General features: G+C 39.6%; 1 protein-coding gene across 9 annotated transcripts in view; it reads right to left on the minus strand.

The window, feature by feature from the left end:
* TASP1 (taspase 1) overlaps positions 1-19912 on the minus strand; it is a 258318-nt gene that overhangs the window by 80282 nt on the left and 158124 nt on the right. For 6 of the 9 annotated variants that reach the window (XR_010376678.1, XR_010376679.1, XM_064475890.1 and 3 more), the window contains one exon: positions 11494-11604. The exons of the other annotated variants lie outside the window; for them this stretch is intronic. Coding sequence is in view for 4 of the 6 variants with exons in the window: in XM_064475890.1 (XP_064331960.1) it covers positions 11494-11604 (111 nt within the window). In the remaining 2 variants the exon portion in view is untranslated. The remainder of the gene's footprint in view (positions 1-11493; positions 11605-19912) is intronic. 9 annotated transcript variants of the gene reach the window in all.

Raw genomic sequence — 19912 nt, forward strand, 5'->3', positions numbered from 1 at the left:
TGTTAAGGCGGTAACTGCTTGTGAATTAGCCAAGAAAAATACATGGAAATAAAGTCCATGAAAGTGAAGGATAAAAACATTGCCACATTATTTTTTAAGACAATTTGAATGATTTTAATCTGCATTATTCTCTGTGAAAATACAGACTGCTTTAAGGAAATGTAATATTAAAAATTTAGACTTACAAAACAGGATAAATTGGTATACTGATAGACTACATTAAATACTTTTATACTGAAAGGTTTTCAACAAAGCTTCTAGATACAGAGTGTAGGATTTCTTAAAGAAAGTAACTCAGCGTCAAGAAGTTCAGTCTTCACTCTTTTCACAAACAAACAAAAGGCAGTATTTTTAATACCAACATTTCAAATCACTTACTAGTTCAGGGTAGCTTGAGAAATCCAGCAGGAACTCTAAAAATTTAAATTATAAAGTGCTTTTGAAAAGAAACAAACCCTATTTTATTTATTTTACTGCATGTCTTAACTCAATAATTTAATAAGCTATTAATTAATAAATAATTTAACAAACTATTTCTTGGTGGAGGACTTCAAAGAGAGAGGGAGGAACTAACGCAGAATCTATCACACGCCCGGCACTATCTTTCACTCAGCAAAGCCTAGATGGGGAACCTGAGGCTCAGAGCAGGTTAAGCATCACTGCTGAGGTCATCTGAGTGAGTACAGAAGCAGGGATTCAAACTGGACTTCTGGATTCCAAAACCTGTGATCATCCATTGTTCTCTTACTCTGAGATTTACTTAGCTTGAAAAGGTTTTATAGTTGATGGTACATATAAAGAGGATAAAATTCTTCACAAACACCAAAGGACCACAGAACATTGAACACAAACACAACTCTTATATATCTCTTAAAGAAAGCTTTTAAAACTATAACAAGATCAATACATTTGGCTATATTAAAAGTGCGCATAGTATTTTCTTTTGCCACGTGAAACAAGTCAAGAGATGAGTGACAAATGGGGAAATATTTGCAATTCATAGCACAGGAAAAGGACTCGTTTTCTTAGTAGATAAGGATCTGCTACAAATTAATAAGGAAAACACAAGTATCCAAAGAGAAAGCAAAAAGGATACGAACAAAAGGGAATATGAATCACTCTAAAATGTGAAAATATGTTCTACATATCTCCTACCAAAAGAATGCTAATTAAAACCACAAGAGATCATTATTCAACTTTCAGGTTATCAGATTCCAAGCAGTTGAAACAACATTATGTCAGCTGGGGGTGAAGAAAGAGCACGTTCATACAACAGCGGGACGTGGCCGTTCGGAAACACGTTCCCGTACCTTGCGGTAGTTACTGCCTGTAAATTTGCCATGGACACTGAATTAGCAAATTCTGAGCCATTGCTCCCAAGGAAAATACAGGGTTAGGTCCCTACAAGCTCTGGTCACATTTTCAATCAATAAGTAACCTTATTTTATGTATGTTTCTGTTTAAAGCCATCTTATTTAACATATATTTCTTATAAATAATTAATCACATGCAGTGTTTATTTATACTAATACAGTAGCCATGAAGGGCTTCAGTTTCCTGACTCTGGGTAACCTGCCCATCAATTTCCCTGGCTTTCACCTTCCAGTAGCGCTGCCCTTCATGCTCTTTGTCCTGGTTGTCAACTCCTGAATCCCCATGGTTAGCTACTTTTCCAGCTTTTTCATGGCTTCATTGTGCACCATCCATGTTACTTTAGCAGTTGCTGGAGCAGCTCCCCTCCCACACAGATCGATGAATGTCCTCTTCCTTTTTCTGGATGTATAGTAATGGTATCGTTGGTTCATTAACTTTGACCTCATGGCCAACAGCACTATAACTCCTGCTTGAATGAAGTTTTCCCAACATGCACATTTTCCCCCCAAGACACCACAGCTGCTGCACTTAGGATCGCTAGACGGCACTTCAGCACTCTGCTGAGGGGGGAAGCATTTAAAACAGCGGAACCATCACCAGCAAGGACACTTGTTGACAGTATGAGAACGGAGACAGGAAAGCAGAGCCGTGCCTCATTCACCTCAGCTGGGAATGTGTATGTTGGGTCACTCACACTTTTCACCACTCTGCCCAAGCCCACCAATCACTGGGAAAACGCCAGGAGTACTGGTCTTTTGATAACAGGTGAATTTTAGCAAGTAAGAAAATTAACAAATACAGAAGCTATACATAATGAGGATTGACTATCAAAATGATATACCCTTTGACTACTTTTAGGCATTTATTCTACAGCCATGCCTTTATATGCATGAAATAACATCTTTGTATCTATATATTTATTGATTTTAATTGAAGTATAGTCAGTTTACAATGTTGTGTCCATTCCTGGTGTACAGCATAATGCTATAGTCATACAAGAACATATACATATTTGTTTTCATAGTCTTTTTCACCATAAGTTACTACAAGATATGAAATAACATCTTTACACAGATATTCAGTGATGCAGTTTTCATTAGGAAGAAACTGGAAATAGCATTGCTGCCTTTCGGTGGGACCACGTATGAACAACTATGGTACCCTATACAACGGAACACTGTGCAACAATTAAAAACAAAGGGAAAGCACCACAGGGAAGATAGGGAACCATCCACACTAAGTGTTTTTCGAACTTTTTGATCACAAACCACAGTAAAACCAAACCAAAACAGTCCCACACTCCGTCAAGTAGTACGCTCATTTCTTTGTAAGTGAAATTTATGAAAGTAATAGCCCTTCTTCACAATGAACTGGTCTATCCTATTGGGTTCTTTATAGTCTATCCACTACAGTGAAAAGATTCTGCTTGTGACTCACTAAATTAGACCTCATTAATGTGACATTTACAGTTTGGAAAAAAACCCCACAAATCTATAAAATATATAGTTTACCTAAAAGAAATGGCAGGGTGGAGAAAGATGTGTAAAGATGGCACTGCCATTTTTGTGAAAGAAAATAAAAGGGCACCTTGATGACTATGTTTGTAAACACCTGGGGTCTCTCTGGCAGGATACCTGAGAACTGGCCACAGCGGTTACCTCTGTAGAGTGAATTGGGTGATTAAGGGAGTCGAGTAGGGGGCAACCTATTTTTTACCATAAACCCCCTCTGAAATTTGTGAATTTCATCCTGTTTTCATTTATGTCTTATTTTTAAAAATTGCCCCTAGGAATCTCAATTACCCTGCTAATCTAATTTATCTGTGAAGAATTAATTTCTTCCCTGTTTAGACTGTGACATTCTGAACTACTGAAATTTGATGGAATGAGATGTTACCATGTACTATTAATTGCTCTTCATGAGGATGCTTTATTATGATGTGAAACTCTTCTAATTCTTTCAAATTGTTTCATGTCTCATGACTACCTAAAACACAGACATATCTTATGAAGAGGCATAAATAAGTCCCTACTTGAATTTACATTGGGCACATATATGTAGAACAAAACCTGCTATGTCCAAAGAGCAATCAAAACAAACCAAACAAAGCAAATAATTATCTCCATTCAAATTAAAAAATGTCAAAACCATGGTAAGTTTTTAAAAGTGAGAAAACATTTATTCATCTCAAGGGTAAAGCTTATTTCACAAAAATCTCTCAAAATTGTTTTAAGTCTTGATTTACAATTAAAACTCGGTCAAGAGTAGCACAAAGTTTGCTCAAGTACAGTTACACAGAAGAAAACTAAAATGTAAATCATACTCAATAAAAGTAGCATTTCTTACCATCTAGAAGTGATATGTAGAAGTCTATCATTTGTTTCTTGATGTTAGGGGCTAAATCTAAAATTCTCTCATATACTAAAAATTGAAGTTTATGATAAGAGTGTTAAAAAATGGTTCTAAGAACAATACAGTGGGTGGGCAGATGCTACAGCATAGTATCAGGATTTTCCATGTGTAATTACATGCAGGGGGCCAAGCTCCAAGCAGGGTTAATGAGTGGCCTGGAGCGGCGCGTCTGAGCTGTCTAAAATGTGAATGTGCTGTCTAAAATAACGTTTGGTGTGGTCAAGTTCAGGCTGATATGCATTTAGAGATGATGCCCCTGGACTCTCTTTAATGACCACGCTCCTTTGGTAGTGGCTGGTGACTATTTACACCTCAACTACTGATTTGAAAAAGGCTTTTTTTTTTTTTTTTTTTTTTTTTTTCAGAAAGCCAAAGCCCAGGGACTGTGAGGCTACTGGAAATGCCCAGATCCTGGAAAGACCTCCATCAGAAAACAACAAGTACACCCAAAGCCATGCTAAGTTACTGAGTGGGTTTAACATGTGAAAGATGCACATGGGGTCGGGCAGGACTCTTCTCCACCAGGTGACTTCACAGCAGGTCACATGACACCAGCACAGTGTGAAAAAGGTCAATGCTACGGATCCTGTTCCAGTGCCGGAGAACAGATTAGGTGAGGATGTGCTGTACTTGTGCCCCTTGAGAATGACAAGTTAATGGCCTTACGGGGACATTCAGAATGGATTTGTAGCTAATCCTAGAGGCTAGCCTTTCTGGATTGGAAAGTTGAATTTAATGCTTTGGAACAAATGAATTCACTGATGGGTGTAATGTCCAAGAGCAATCTCACTTCAGCCCAGTGCCACCCCCCCCTGCACGAGACAGCCTTTAGCCCCTGTGCAAGGTCTGCCTCCTCGTGACGTTTAAATCACCACCTTTACTGGTTAATCTCAGGGCTACAAGCTACCCCTTGCATCATGCTTCCCCTAGGACACCCCTTAATCTTTCAAAATGATTTGCGAGTCATGCTGTTTAAGTCAAACAAAGTTTCCTTACCAGGGTTGCAAGCTAGTTTTTTTCTATTCAAACAAAGCAGCCACCTCTTTTATTTTTCTTTTTTAAAGGTTGCTCTCCAATTGTTGTTAACAACCCTCAGCTACACTGGCTCCTGTACCCATTTAAAACTTCTCTGCCTGGCTTCATATCCCAGATTTTCTTGCAAGGAAAACAGAACTCTCAAATCAGAACCGTCTTGGGCTGGGCAGTTGCCAAGTCAGCTGCTGCTCCTTAACCTCAGGTCAAACAGTTTACCCTTGGACATTTTGCACAGTGTCTAAGTTACTCCTTATTGAATAAACACAAATTCATTGTTAAAATGGGAAGAATGTAAATAGAACAATCTCTTCTTATCTCTGTAGATTCTTCCCCCCTCGTTGGTAGGTTCTTTATAACCCAGTAGAGGGCTCATTCAAGGATGCTTTACTGTCCTGACACGGAATCCTTAAGATTCATATAGCGCATGTCCCACTATGGCCATGAAGTAGCTTTGAGTTGGCTTGCTTCCCTGAAAAACTTTCACCACTGAATTGTCTTGGGAGCTATAGGGATAGAGTTCTTTAGAACCTCAGTTACACTGAGCCAAGGAAATAATTATTCTCTCTTTCCAAGACTTACTCTGACTTGTTCAAGACTAAAGAAAGATGTTGACTGAAAAAGGAAGAGAGGGATGTGGGTCAAATAGTAAAACAAGCCCCGAAGGACATTTCAATTCTCTTTCTGTTTTATCATTTTATTGTATTCGAAACTGCTGGAAAGAAGGGGCCAATGGCTGGGACTCAGCAGTTCTCTGCTAAAAAGAAAAGCACTCAGTGAAACTATACTGAAACAAGATTTCATTCATTCAACAAATATTTTTTTAGGATTTATTTCATGCTAAGGTGAACTCCATTACCCTGTGAGTAGATGAAAATTGACTATAAAATTTGTCAAAATGTTTTTCTGGGAGTTTCAGGAGAACTACAGTAATAAGAATTATATAATCACTAGAATTCTATTCATAAGTCTTTGTATTCTTTATTTCAGATGGAAACTCTGGCCAAAAAAAAATAAAATACTGTATGGTTAGATTATAGCTAGAAGTATACTTGATGGAGAAGAAAATTACAGATGAAAAGCTACTTGCAATTTTTTTAAGTGTATTAGTAATATTTAATGGAAGAAAAGTTCTCTTATAAAGCAAAACAAGTTATACCTACTTATAATCAACATCTTGGTATTTTAAAAATGAAAACCAACTCTGAAAAATATAAATCTCATAGCACTACCTCAACAGATTAATGCAACTCAATTGTTGAAAAGTTTAAATATTATGTCTGCCTTATTCACTTCACATCTAAGAATAAATTACTTAACTTGCTTCTTTCCATCTGATACTTAAATAAGAACCAAAAAGCCCGCCTATTTTTTAAGACTATAGTGAAGATGTAACAATCCCAAAGCATTGCTGAGGCACTAAGGAAAAAAGCTTCCTACCATGACACTGGACCCTCTTCTAAAACAAAGTTTTAGTTGTATTTTAAAGACAAGGTATTAATGTCAGATAATCAATTATAAGTACCTCTTTTCCCACTACCAGCCTAATAACTAATTTGCCTTCTCTTGAGGGTGATTTTTACGATCGTGCGAGCCCAGAACGCCGAGTCACAAGTGCTCACAGTGACATGTGCCGTGGAGTGGAAATAAGTGACATTGCTGGGCCCTGAGAACGAAGCCCCTTTGAGGTGCATGTGTTTATATGTGTGCACATATATGTTTATATGTGTGCACCAACTTTTTTTAATGCCAGTAAAACCAAAAGGCGGTTTGGAATTTTAAGTTACAGTAAAATGACCTTTTATCTTTTTACTGTTCCAGGAAGCATCAATTCAATCTAACATTTTTTATTTTTAAACCATAGCAAGTTTTCATAACAGTGACAAGAAGAGAACTCGATCGTGAACTGCTCCTGTTCTGAAGAGAGAGGGGAGAGGCTACCTTTAAGTTTTAACTGGTAACTGAAGACCAGTGGACCTGACAGAGCTAAGTCTAAAACATAAAGGGATTCGTTCCCCTTTCAGGTAATTATGTAAGAAACTGCAAAAATTCTCACAGAAGAAATCACCTGGCATACCATTTATAGAAAGTTCAGACAGGCCCACGTGGGGACCTTCAAAGATACAGGTAATGGGCAATTTCTTAAGCTGGGTGGTGGGTCCACAGGTGTTCATTTTATGATTATCCTTTATAACTTACAAATTTATTACATTCTTCTTTTAAAAATATATGAAACATTTCCTAGTAAAGATGAAAAAACGGGAAAAAGGAGTAGCTGGACAAGTAGAAGCAATATCATGTACAAAATGTAATCATCAGCATGTGAACGTATTCCTGGATAGCAAAGCACCTGACATCAGCCTCTGAGTGAGGTGATGGTGACCTGATAGGAAAGTAACAGTTACCACGTGTGCTCATCAGATGATCAAGAGTGAGCTGAGCTGTGTGCCTTAAATCTATTTAGGAAGATGGACTCCAACCAACACAGACAGGCTTGGCGCAAAGGCCACTGGCCAAGTACATAGCCTTTTTACCCCTGGGAGCCCCTACACCTCCTATCTTGAATTACTCAAGATTTTCCTTAAATATATGGAGTCTGTTTCACATTGATCCTCATATTGCTTCCTATTAAGCACTCTGAGGCAGGAGACCCTGAACTTCACAGGGTCTGTCAGGCTCCAAGAGAAAAATGCACCCGTATAGTGAAATTGACTGTTCATGCCATGTTTTTGCATATATTCTAATTACTTGTATTGAATTGTATGCTTAAAATGGGAAAGAACTAATTTTTCCCACTGGAAGGCTTGATGTGCCTTTGTTCACACAACTATTAAGCATACTATATGCAGCAGCCTCAATAAAGCACTTCTGCAGGGGCCTGGGAAGCACATGTAATTGCATTTTAGGTAAAAATATATTTTTTTTTTCTCTAAAAGCAGAGAAAATTAATTCTTTTCAGCTGTCTCATTCTAGGGGCAAGCATTTGCTTTGTGTTAAAGCTGTGATTTGTAGGCTGGGCTTTGCCAGCATCTCATGATCTGGGGGTGGGAGGTGGTAGGATGGGTGTTGCAAACACATTCATGTCCAAATTGTCCTTTTTCAAGGCCGTTTGCAAAGGCTGTCTTCTGGGATCCGTTTAAACTGTCTCCAGCTCTTCTTGTTCCCGGACACTTGTCATTATCGAACATTTCCGAACCATATTGTTTGTTTTTTAAGAGCATGTGAAGCTATTTTATGTGACATTTCATTTTTCTGGAAAAGTGGTCAATTTCATTAAAAACTTCTGCTAAATAATCAGTAAAGAAATTCCATTTGGCACTTACTGTACTCATCCAGTAATTACTGGGTGCCTGCTACAGGGATGGGTACAAAGCTGGATAAGAATACAGTCCTTGCCCTCAAATGATTCACAATCTAGTGGTGTGATTTTCAGAGGCAGTGGAATCTTTTAACAATTAGAAAGAGATTTCAAACACCTCCATGTGAGTCGCTGGGGCTCAAAGACCTGTGATCTATTCCTTTCAAATAACTGAGTTCAGAAAAAACGGTTAAGAAGTGCTAGCCTAGAGGGAGGGGCAGACATTTTAATGGATATCTAGGATGTCATGGTGACTGCTAGGAAGGATGGAAATCGCATGGTGCAAAAAGCACACAAAGATGGAACAAATCACCTGGGAAAAGGGCTTCCAAAGGACTCCAAGGAGAGTCCTCTCTATCCTGGGTCTTAAAGAAGGAATGTAATTAGCTCCGGGCTTTCCAAGCACATGTGAAAGTTACTGGGGGAAAACCATGACCCTCTGGAAGAAGACCAACCAATGTGATGCTGCCAGAATCTGGCGCATCGGGAACGAGTGGAAGAAAGGAAGGACTAGTTGGAAATGACACTGAAAGCGTGTTCTGGGGTCAGATCAGGGGAGGGCTTTTGCATCAAGTTATTTGGGCTTTTCCCATTTATCTTCTAGGGAAATGACCAGCAGAGCTAGGAGTGAATGCAAGTGTGTGTGTGTGTGTGTGTGTGTGTGTGTGTGTGTGTGTGTGTGTGTACACATAGTACAAGGGGTGAAGGATGGTAGGCAGAGATGATAAAAAGTTGATGAATCAAGAAGTAGCATGTTAAAGTTGCAATAAAATTAAAATATACGATTTCAAGTTAGAGTTCTAACAAGAGTCAGGAGGAAAAGGGACTGGGGAGTGGTATGAACAACATTTTTCATTTTTTACCGAGAAGAAGTCACAAGTTACTGACTAATCAAGACACAGAAGCACGAGCACATTCTGTAGAGTGAAGGAGACTCCCGCGAGAACAACCAGACTCAGAGGCCAGTGGCTCTGGGAACAGGGCGGCGAAGGTGCCTTTCACATCTTCTGTCCTTCCATGCGGCATTTACTTTTTCACCACATGCTGAACATACGTACCTTCTTAAAACAAAAAAGGTAAACACCCACATCGTCTGTAAGTTGATCGTAGCCTATGTTCACCAGGTTTTAGTTGATAAACTCCACAAACATCAATTCCTCTAGTTAACAAATGGCAAGATTTCATTTATTTCATAAATTGACACTTTGTATTTCATTCTTCTTGAGATAGAGACTAGGCATCAGTTTACAAATTACTACCTTGGTGATATAAACTCTTTCACATGAGCTAAAACTCTATGATTTATCCTTAAATATGCATTTCTATCTAACACCACCAGAAATGAAAGGACAACCAAAAACCCTTACGATTTTCAGGATTAACTTGAATAGGCAAGAGTCCAGGATCAGTGAAGAACTGAAACTCCACCCTAGCAACAGTCCACAAAGGAGTTTTAATAACTGTCTCTGCCCTGCCCCCAAGTACTAAAGATTCTTCTTGAGTTTTTTGGAGGGCCCAGGTACACCCTCTGCATATTTTAAAAACAAATTCCCTACTACTTAGCTGTGGAAGATATTCGAAGGATTCAACAGTAATTCAGATACCAAAGAAGCAAGTGGCTATTTGTTTAACAAAAGGCGGCCATTAAAAAAAAAAGAACATTTTCCAGCAGCAACCGGGTACAAGTGTAGTGGACGGAAGGAGAAAGAAAGAAGAGCAAGAAAAACAGTGAGGCTAGTGATCAGACTCCAAGTAGAGAAAGAGGACCTTTATGTAAAAGTGCATTTTTTTGATGAGCAAGAGGAGAGATTTTATGAAAAATTTGGGGGCTTTTATAGAAAAAATCCTTTTTATACTCATAAGAAATGCTCAGTCTTCTATTTCATAGACTCACGGAACCTCAGGAATTCACAACAATTATATACTCATAGAACCTACAGCAATTCTCAACAATCATACAACATAGATCAGGTACCATCCACACTTGATAAAAGTAAATTTATACAGAGGGTTGAACGACCACAGCTCCTGATGACTTACAGTGCTTATATAAAAAAGAGATACTTAAGAGAAGAATGAATGAACAGAGTGGTTTAATCATACAGTTGAATACCATACAACAATGAAAACAAACTACTGCCACAAGTAACATGGGGGACTCTAACAGGCTTAGTGTTGACTGAAGACAGTAGACACAAAGAATACATATTCTATTATTCCATTTATACAAAATATTAAATCAAATAGAACTAATCATGGTGTTAGAAGTCAGCATAATAGTTAACTTTGGAGGGGGTAGAGACTGGGAGAGGTTATGTGGGAGCTTTTGAGGTTGCTGTAAAGTTCTATTTTTTATCTAGATGCTGGTCACATAGGTGGGTTCAGTATGTAATATTTGCAAAGCAGCTGCAGTTAATAATTTATGGTATGTATATGTACGCCTGAATGACTCTGCTGTACACCTGGAACTAACACTGTAAATCAACTACACTTTAATAAAAAAATTAAGAAAAAAATATTTTGTGCACTTTTCTGAATGAACATACACTTTGATTAAAAAAAAATTAAAAAATAAAATATAGGGTCCCCTGCTAGCTTATGTGGCACCTTTACACAGATTTTTTTAAATGCCCCCTCTGGATGAATGAATTAGAAAAAGGCACACCCATGGGCAGAGGCAGCCAAATAAGCTGGCAAGTGGAGGGTGGGCTGGGTTCCATCTTGACTAGACACAAAGCCACACATCTGGATGGACATCTGCAAATCTGCAGAACACTCGTGTGACCCTTCCTCACCACCGCTTTATGAGAAGGGCAGGGCAGACATCCTGACTGTACAGCTGAGGAAGTGGCACAGAACAGTGAGACTGATGCATGAGGGGGTCACAGCAAATGAGTGATGGATCCAGGGCGGACTTCTAGGCCAGTAGCTCTTCACATGATTCTGATTCCTGTTTGGGAGGGGAACAGGAGGAATCTTCTTTCTATGTTACTGTGTATATTGTTAGGGGTCATCTCAAATGCTCTGTGGATTAAGGCAGGGGATACGCGTATGTCTGATGTTCTTAATGTCGGGCTTCAGTAAAGGTGCTAGGTCCTAAGCCCATTTGAAAAATATGCTATAAGTGGATACTCAGAAATGAAGATCCATCTTTCAGATTTTACCTAGGCAAAAAGATCAGTAGAATAGAGATGTTTACCTATCAGTAGAGCATCCTGGCCCAGCCAAAGGTTAAAATGTCGACTTAAGGATATACACCTTTCCATCTCTTGAGAAAATGAGAGAGAAAAGACACACAACGTGTATGTCTGACTTACCTAGAAGTGTCTGCTTATTCTGGGAGGAGTTAGGCTCCGCAGAACATCTGCAGGCCCGGAGAACTATCACTCCTCCAAGCACACCATCTTCACTGGCCAGGAAAGGTGAACCTACACAGAAATGATTAGTGGTCATTTTCAGTTAACTTTATTTTTTCGTTTTCATTTTGGATTACTAGAACAAATAGGGCATAGGAACACGATCTTGAAAGATGCCCATTTTCTGACACTGGCCATTGTTCATACCTCACAGAGGCTGGATGGTAAAGGCAGGCTTGCGCCCGACCATGGGCTGTTTGGCAAAGACAGTGCCAGATGCCGCCAAGAAGACCTGCTTCGGGGCGGAGTGTGCATGACTGTATTTAGAACAGAACTGGAAACACTACCAGATTAAAGGACCAAAACACAAATACAGGAAAAAATGCTCAGCAACTCCCTTTGATCAGCTCTTAAGGATCACTTACCAGGCTCTCCCTGCTGTCAGGGGCATGCCACCAAAAGCTTTGATTTACTACCTTAAATTCAATTTTAAACAATAAGCCACAAACTTTATTACAAACATTTAAAAATGCTCCTGATGGTTCACACAAATGAGGGTGAAACTGCATTTCTATTATGAGAGTCTGGTGGTTAGAAATAGCCGTGCCTCACAGAGATCTCACACACTGAACCCCTGTGAGCGTTTCAGGAACATTGCATTTTAAAATCCCTCATTTTTCCTCCCCAAGGACATCTTCCTCGAACATCTGGCATAGCAAGTGAGCACGTGGAGAACAAATGCAAAATTAACCCAGGCACTATCAAAGAAAGTAATAAAAATAAAAATCAGCCCAATTGGATTTGGGGGTGGGGGAAGCTTCTGGTTAAACTTAGCAGATTAAACACATGCATTTATCTTCACTCCTTTCTCAAATCCCAGCAAACTGAGGTGAAAGGAAGAAGAAAAGGCACGGCCCAATGAGGACAGAAAGACAAGGAAAAAAACTGACCTTTTAGAAAACAGAAAGAAGACAGACAGCTGCTCATCTAGCAGACCTGGGAAAGCTGAAACCCAAGCTTCCGTGGCGGGAGTAGGGGTGAGGCTGATTGGAGTTGCGGGGATACCTATAAGGAACCACCCAGTTTTGTCATAAAATCCCAAAGGATCAGCAATTGGAGGCTTCAAGTTCTTCTGAAGGCAGGGGTGAAGGGTGAGCTTGAAATAAAGACAGTTGGTTGAGAGTGTCCAACGCATCCTGCAGGGGTCCGAAAACTCTGACCTGCCTGGTTTGTATCCTGGTTTTGTATTGTTGGTGAGCTAAGAATGCTTATTTTACATTTTTTTTAGTTATTTTTAAAAGGAGAAAGAAAGAGAGGAGGAAGAGGAGGAGAAGAAGAGTATGTGATAGAGACCACAGTGTAGCCCAGGAAATCTAGAATCTTCCCTCTCTGGTCCTTTACAAAGTCAGCCTACCCTTGACCTCGAGCCCCAGAGTCCTGCCTAGCGAGAAAGTTACTCCTCCCAAACCCTGGAGAAACCAGAATATTTACTCTCTAGAGAGAGAGGCTGAGCCAGAGGGACCTGAGACTTGGGGACATCAGGTTGAGCCCAGGGCAGGAGGGAGGCTCCACACTGAAAACAGGGGCTGAAGTGGACTTTTTAAGTTAAACAGTGAAAAAACCAGCTCCCTTCACCCACAGGCTCCCAGGATGCAAAGAGTTAACCTGATAATCCTCCAAGCCAGAGACTGGATAATTCCTTTCCAGTGCCCCAGACAGCTCAAGAGCAAAGACCTACCTGAGAGACCCTAAAAAAATAGCTTGTCCTGGCCTTATGGTGAAGGCTTCCAGATGACAAGTGTGATTCATACACAGAAGGACTGCAGTCCAGCTTCTAGGTGCTTAAACTGTTACTTAACTGTTAAAGAGTATAGACAACCTAGGATTGCCAGGTTAGGCTGCTAGGAAGCATGAAAACCAAAACAAGCAGAAAGGTAACAGAAGAAAAACAGGCAAATGCACTGAGCAGAAGAAAAATTAAAAAAAAAAAAAAAGTCAAAAAGACAGAGATGAAAAATAAGAGAAAAAAATTTTTTTAATCAGAAGAACAGGCCAGAAGATCCAACATCTGAACAAGAGGAGTTTCAAAGAGAGAAAATAAAAGAAATGAAGGGGAGGAAATGTCAAAAAAAAAAATAATAATTGCAAAATAATTACAAGAACTGAAGGATGAGTGTTCAGACCGAAAAGATTCATCAACCTCCCAGCACAGCTCCTGGGATCCCTGTAGCTCCCCCAAGCTCAGAGCCTTCTATCTCTGCCCTCTCCAATGACTCAGTACTTCAAACCACATCAACTCCTGTCAGTTCTCTGCATTGCTCCTGTACCTGCCTCCACCCCATCACTCCCACAAACGTGACCCTCGGTGTTCTCTCCCTGTCCTGGAAACACTGCAACAGGCCCCAGTCTAGCCTCCCTGCCCTAGTCACTCACCTCTCTGGAGTACTTAATTCAATACACATGTACTATGTGCCAGGACTCATCGAGGCACTAGGGACATGGCAATGAACAAATGAAGTACCTGCCCTGGGGACACGGCAATGAATGAATGAAGCGCCTGCTCACATCTAGTTGGGCAGGTGCGAAGACAAACACTGACTCAAACACAAGACCCTGTTTTGAGTCTCAAGGTAGTATCTCTGTGGTATTAAGTAAGACACACTAAAAACAGAAATTCTATGCTTCAGTTTCTTCAATTACAAATTACAGATATTAAAAGATATCTTTCTGGGTTGTTGTAAGGGTTGAGTTTATATATATATATGAACTTTGTAACCTCTGAGGTGCTATTTAAACATTTGGTGGTAGTAATATTAATGGTGGGAACACACTTCAGCATTGTGCTCGTTCTCAAAGATTATCACGCTGAACGAGATCTATTACTGTACCTACTTGATTAACCTTCCACAACTGCTGGATGAAGTGCTCAGCTGACATTCTGTGATTAGACAGATGGTGGTGGTGCTAGAAAATCTATTTCCCAAGTTAAAATGTTAAACAGTGTCTATATAGAAGGAAACACTTTCTTATTCTTCCCAGTAAGAAAAACTGACATAGAGTGTTATGTTGGGGACTGTGACAAGTGCTTTCTATAATCAAATAGCAAATGGGCGGGGGGCAAAAGTTAACTAAAACAATCCACAGTTCCATGTGCAAGTAGTTGCATAAAAAAAGAAAGAACATAAAGAAACAAAGAAATAATAAAAATTAAGCTTATTTCACCCTACTAAAATGTCTCAAATAGGTTCTATAAATACTCAGATTTGTAGCTGCTATGGAATGAAATTATAACTACAGATGGTAAGAAACATATTCACTGTGATCAAATGTGTGTATTCTGGATTTCATTTAGATTGTTAATCCAGACTGTAAACAAAGGAGATACCTAGTTATTGTATTTGTGCCATAATCTTTAAGAATGAAAAATCTGAAGAAATTTTAAAAGCGAATCCCTGTAAGTATTGAAGGAGAGAAATTAATGGGAATATTAATCCATATTGTTTTGATTGCTAATGCCAGAATCCCAATTAAAATGATTTTAAACAAAAAGGAGGGTTCACTGGCTCATAAAATCCAAGAGAAAAAAAAATCAAACTTCTGGAAGGGTAGGATGTGATGGGTTTCAGGAACAGCTGGAAACAGCTTCCTCTCTGGATGGCGATGGTCATCTACAGACAGCTCCAGAGCAGTATACCTAACACAACTTTCACCACCAGAGAGACTTCCTCTACCAGTGTTAGCATTCTTAGAGCCCATCAATCAGACTTAGGAAGAGAGGGAAATCTGACTAGCCTGGCTTTAGGTTAGGGGCTGAGCCTAGAGCAATCCACTTTGTCCAAGAGTCCAGTGGAGTGGGGTCATAGACAGAAAAATCCAAAGATGTTTACAAAACACAAATGGATAGGAGACACTACCAGGAAATTGGTGCTGTCTACCTGAACTTAGACAAGACACTTTCTCTGAAACTTGCTTCCTCCCTTCATCTGAAAAACTAGAAGACTAGACTAGTAATCTCTGATGTCTCTACAAGTCCTAACAGGCAGGAGTATTTTAAGTTTTAAAGACTCGTGTCTACCCACAAGCAGCAACCAGCCATTACCTGACGCCAGCAAGCCAAAGCATTAGAGCTCCGTTTGTAAAACCTGATACAGAAATTCCTCTTCAATATGTGAGGACTTACCAAGAGAATAACTCTACAGCCAGAAGGTAGTTGTTAATGTACCATCTTCCTGTTACATTTAACAAAGAATTTCTATCTTTTAAATACAACTCTGTGCATTGTTTTCTTCTTTTTAATGTCTAAATGACAAATCACTTGAGCACTATTTTCCCTTTGAGAAATTACACATATATTTAGAAAAAGAAATAGACTGACAAAGAGAGAGATGGTTTGGAGGTCAAGTGAGTGAGAAAATGAAGGACAGGGGGATAATGAATGTTCCCTACTAAAAACACATACCTCTAACTCCAAAAGAAAAAGAGAGATTATAAATATTCTTTAGACACAAAAGCTGGATAACTGTTTAAACTTCCTGAAAGACCAAAGACCTTTTCTCTGAAGATGCACTTAAGTTAGTTAACATAACTTTCATGGATGTGAAGTTTAACAGAATTACATGAAGACCACATAACACACTGAGGGAGTCCATCAGTAAGTTCAGGTGACAGCTTCATTAAGGAAGTGCCACTATATTCCACCTCTGAGACGTCTACAAGAGCGCGCCATCACCCTGTAAGACGTACATTAACTTAACTGCATCCTCTCATTTCCTGTTCCCACAAAAATCCCAATGGAATGATTATTACTCCATTCATTTGACAGATGAGAAACCAAAGTAATGAAAGGAAGAAGGGAGGCCCAGGAAGGTGAATGACAGGCCTGCAGAAACACTAAGAGGAAGTGGGGAGAGAGGCACCAAACCACGGATCCAGATCCTCTCACCACAAAGCCTGACAGCATACCTGCTCCTCGAAAATGCACCTCCACTATAGCTCAAGGGTCATCGTTCTGTGCGGTTTTCTGATCACAAGCATAGTTTTAAAGACTCCAATTTAACTCCTTAAAGAGGAAGAGTTGAGTTGAGTTGGGTTGGGTTAAATGTAGCCAATGGCCCTCCTTATCTACCAATGTTTGAAAGGTAGGAAAAGTCAACTTGTTTCAGAACAGAAAATTCTAAACTATAATCAGAACATAAACATATCAGAGACATTCAATCTTTCGAAAAACTTTCTGATTCTGCTACAAAGATTAGGAACATGAAACCAAATTAAGGATTCCATTAAAGCCTCTGCTTCTTGGTGAAACCAAACCATGCCCCTTCTACTGTTCTAGAAATGATAGATTTTTTTTTTTAAGTTTGACACAGGGTTTCTGTCCTGAAGGGAACAATTCAGCTGAGGAGAAGACAATACATTTCAAAAATCATGAAATCAATTCAAGACGGACCAGGAGGTGTCTTCTTTTCCTGAATATTCTGGCCCAGCATTCTATCTGCACGTGGAGGGATCCACTTAAGCAAAAGGATAGGATGAGAATGAATCCCTGACAGAGAAGCAGGTGAGACTGTCCTATAGAGAACTGAAGACTCACTGCAGGGGAAGCCAAAGGGCCAGCTTCCAAGCCCTGGCCCTGGAACTTTGCCCGCTAACCTCTTAACTCTCAGACTCTGCCAGGTCCCTCCAGACTGCTGGGGGTTGCAGAGGACACCCTTCTCCCCAGTTCCAGGGGTCAGAACTTCTATCTCCAGGAGCCTCCCAAGGCAAAAATGGTGATAGTGGCTGAAGACAGGGGCCCATACCAGGTAAACTGGCCTCCATGGGGATAGGGTGGGTGGTGTAGATTCATACCTGCTTATTAATGCTAGACTAGCAGTCATGAATTTGAGAAGTATAGCAATCATTCAACGAATGTTTCATATTTTGTAAATATTTGCCTTAAAATATTTATATCCACCTTGTGTCAAGTACTGTTTGGGGGCCTTCAGTATGCAATGATTAAAGCAAAATCTGTCTCCAATGTGATCTGAATGTCTGTGTCCCCTCAAAATCGTATGTTGAAAATCTAATGCCTAATGTGATAGTGTTAGGAAGTGGGACCTTTGTGGTAGGAAGTGGGATATTTGGAAGGTGAGTAGGTCATGAGGGCAGGGTCCTCATGAATGTGATTAGTGACCTTATAAAATAGGCCCAAAAAAGTTCCCTTGCCCTTTCGGCCATGTGAGGATACAATGAGGAGTCTGCAGGCTGGAAGAGGGCCCTCCCCCAACCATGCTGGCAACCTGATCTTGAACTCCCAGCCTCTAGAACTGGGAGAAATACATTTCTTTATATTTTTAATAAATCACCCAGGATGTGCTATTTTGTTGGAGCAGCCCAAATAGACTGAGACACCAAGTCATCTATGACATGACAGACAATAAACAAATACCATCAGTGGTAGAGAGGACAATGAAGCAGCAAAAGGGAGATACAGTGATGCACAGAGACTATTTTAATCAGGATGGTCAGAGCCAGCTTCTCTCTCCTGGGATAATGATAAATAAATGATAAGAGAGACACTTGAAGAAAAAAACCCAAGCAAGTAAGAGAAGAGGAATACAGGTATCGGGGCCTTGGGGCAACAATGTTTCCAGCGTAAGAGAGAAATATATCCCCATACACAATCATGCCTAACCACCAGGGTGTTCCTCATTTCAAGCCAAGAGATGGAAGGGCTGGTATTTGGCTGACTGTTAATGGCTGGTGTCCCGACTGGTAATATTAATAACACTCTTGACCATCCCCTGACAAAAGGCATATTTTCAATTCATTATTGTATTTTTTCAAATGTACTATAAAAACCATACATGCATTCCAAATACTTCAAAAAATAATATATAGTCAGCTCTCTTGTATCTACAAGTTCCACATTCACAGATTCAACCAACTGTGGATTGAAAATATTTGAAAAAAAATTTCAAAAATCCAATAAGCTATCTTGTAATAACCTTTAATGAAAAAGAATATGAAAATGAATATAAGTACGTATATGCATGACTGGAACATTGCACTGTACACCAAAATTGACACATTGTAACTGACTGTACTTCAAAAAAAATTTTTTAATAAAAAAAAAAAATCCAAAAAGCAAAACTTGAATTTGCTGTGCTCCAGCACTTATTTACATAGCCTTTATACTATATCAGATGTTATAAGTAATCTAGAGATGATTTAAAGTATACAGGAGGATATGCATAAGTTTATATGCAAACAGTACACCACTTTATACAAGGGACTTGAGCATCTGAGGACAGTATCCGAAGGGGGTCCTGGAACCAGCCCCCTGCAGATACTGAGTGATGACCATCAATGAAAGTATATCTTACTGCAGTCCCATTCCATAGAAGTGAGTACCACCAAGAGTTCCTTGTGTATCCTTTCTGAGATTATCAATACTTATACAAACATCTTTTTCAATTTTTCACTTAACTGGACCATGTTACATAAACTATTCTGTTTCTGGCTTTTTAAATTCAGTAATTTAATCCATATCTGCACACACAAATCTAGCTCATTCTTTTTAACAATGGCTATACTCTTGGACATGTGTGCCATCACTTCTTTAACCAGTCCCCTAGTGATGGGCATTTAGGTTGTTTCTCATTTTGTTTGTTGCCATTACAAATAATGCTGCAGTGGAATTCTGGACATTTACCTTTTATACATGTGTGCATGTATCTATAGGATACATTTCTCCGTGTGAAGCTGATGAATCAGTCAGCACATTCATTTAAAGTATTTGCTACAGATTCCCAAACTGCCTTCTAAAAAGTCTTATACCCATAGTGAACACTGTTTGAGAGTGCCCATTTTCCCATAACCTACCAAAACTGCATATTAGCAAGCTCTTTGATTATTACTAATCTGATACATGAAAAATGGTATCATACTGTTGCTTACTTTGCATTTCTTTATGAATGAAGTTAAATGTCTATATGTTTACAAGTCATTTGTATTAGTTTGTGAGCTACCTTCATATCTGTGGCATACACAACTGGTTGCCTACCCATTAGCCATTCTCCCTCTCTTCCTTATAGACAAACCTCTCATTTTGTTTGGGGTAGAAATGTGCCCAGCTTCCCAAACTCCTTTGCAGCTGGCAGGTCATGTGGCAGAGTTTCTAGCAGACCTTGTTAATGGGCAGAACTGATCAGCATGCATCTTATCATCTGCTGCCATTTGCCTTGAATGTGGTGCCTAGAAGTGGACCAGCCAGCTTGTGGCCATGAAGGATGAAGCCACCCAATAAAGACAGCCAAATCTGAAGAGAGTCTAGATCCCTGGTGCACTCTGGGGCCACTGTGCCAACTCTGGGCTCTCAGACTTAGGTGAGGAAAGGAAA

Source organism: Camelus dromedarius, chromosome 18, assembly GCF_036321535.1.
Source record: "Camelus dromedarius isolate mCamDro1 chromosome 18, mCamDro1.pat, whole genome shotgun sequence".
Taxonomy (NCBI): domain Eukaryota; kingdom Metazoa; phylum Chordata; class Mammalia; order Artiodactyla; family Camelidae; genus Camelus; species Camelus dromedarius.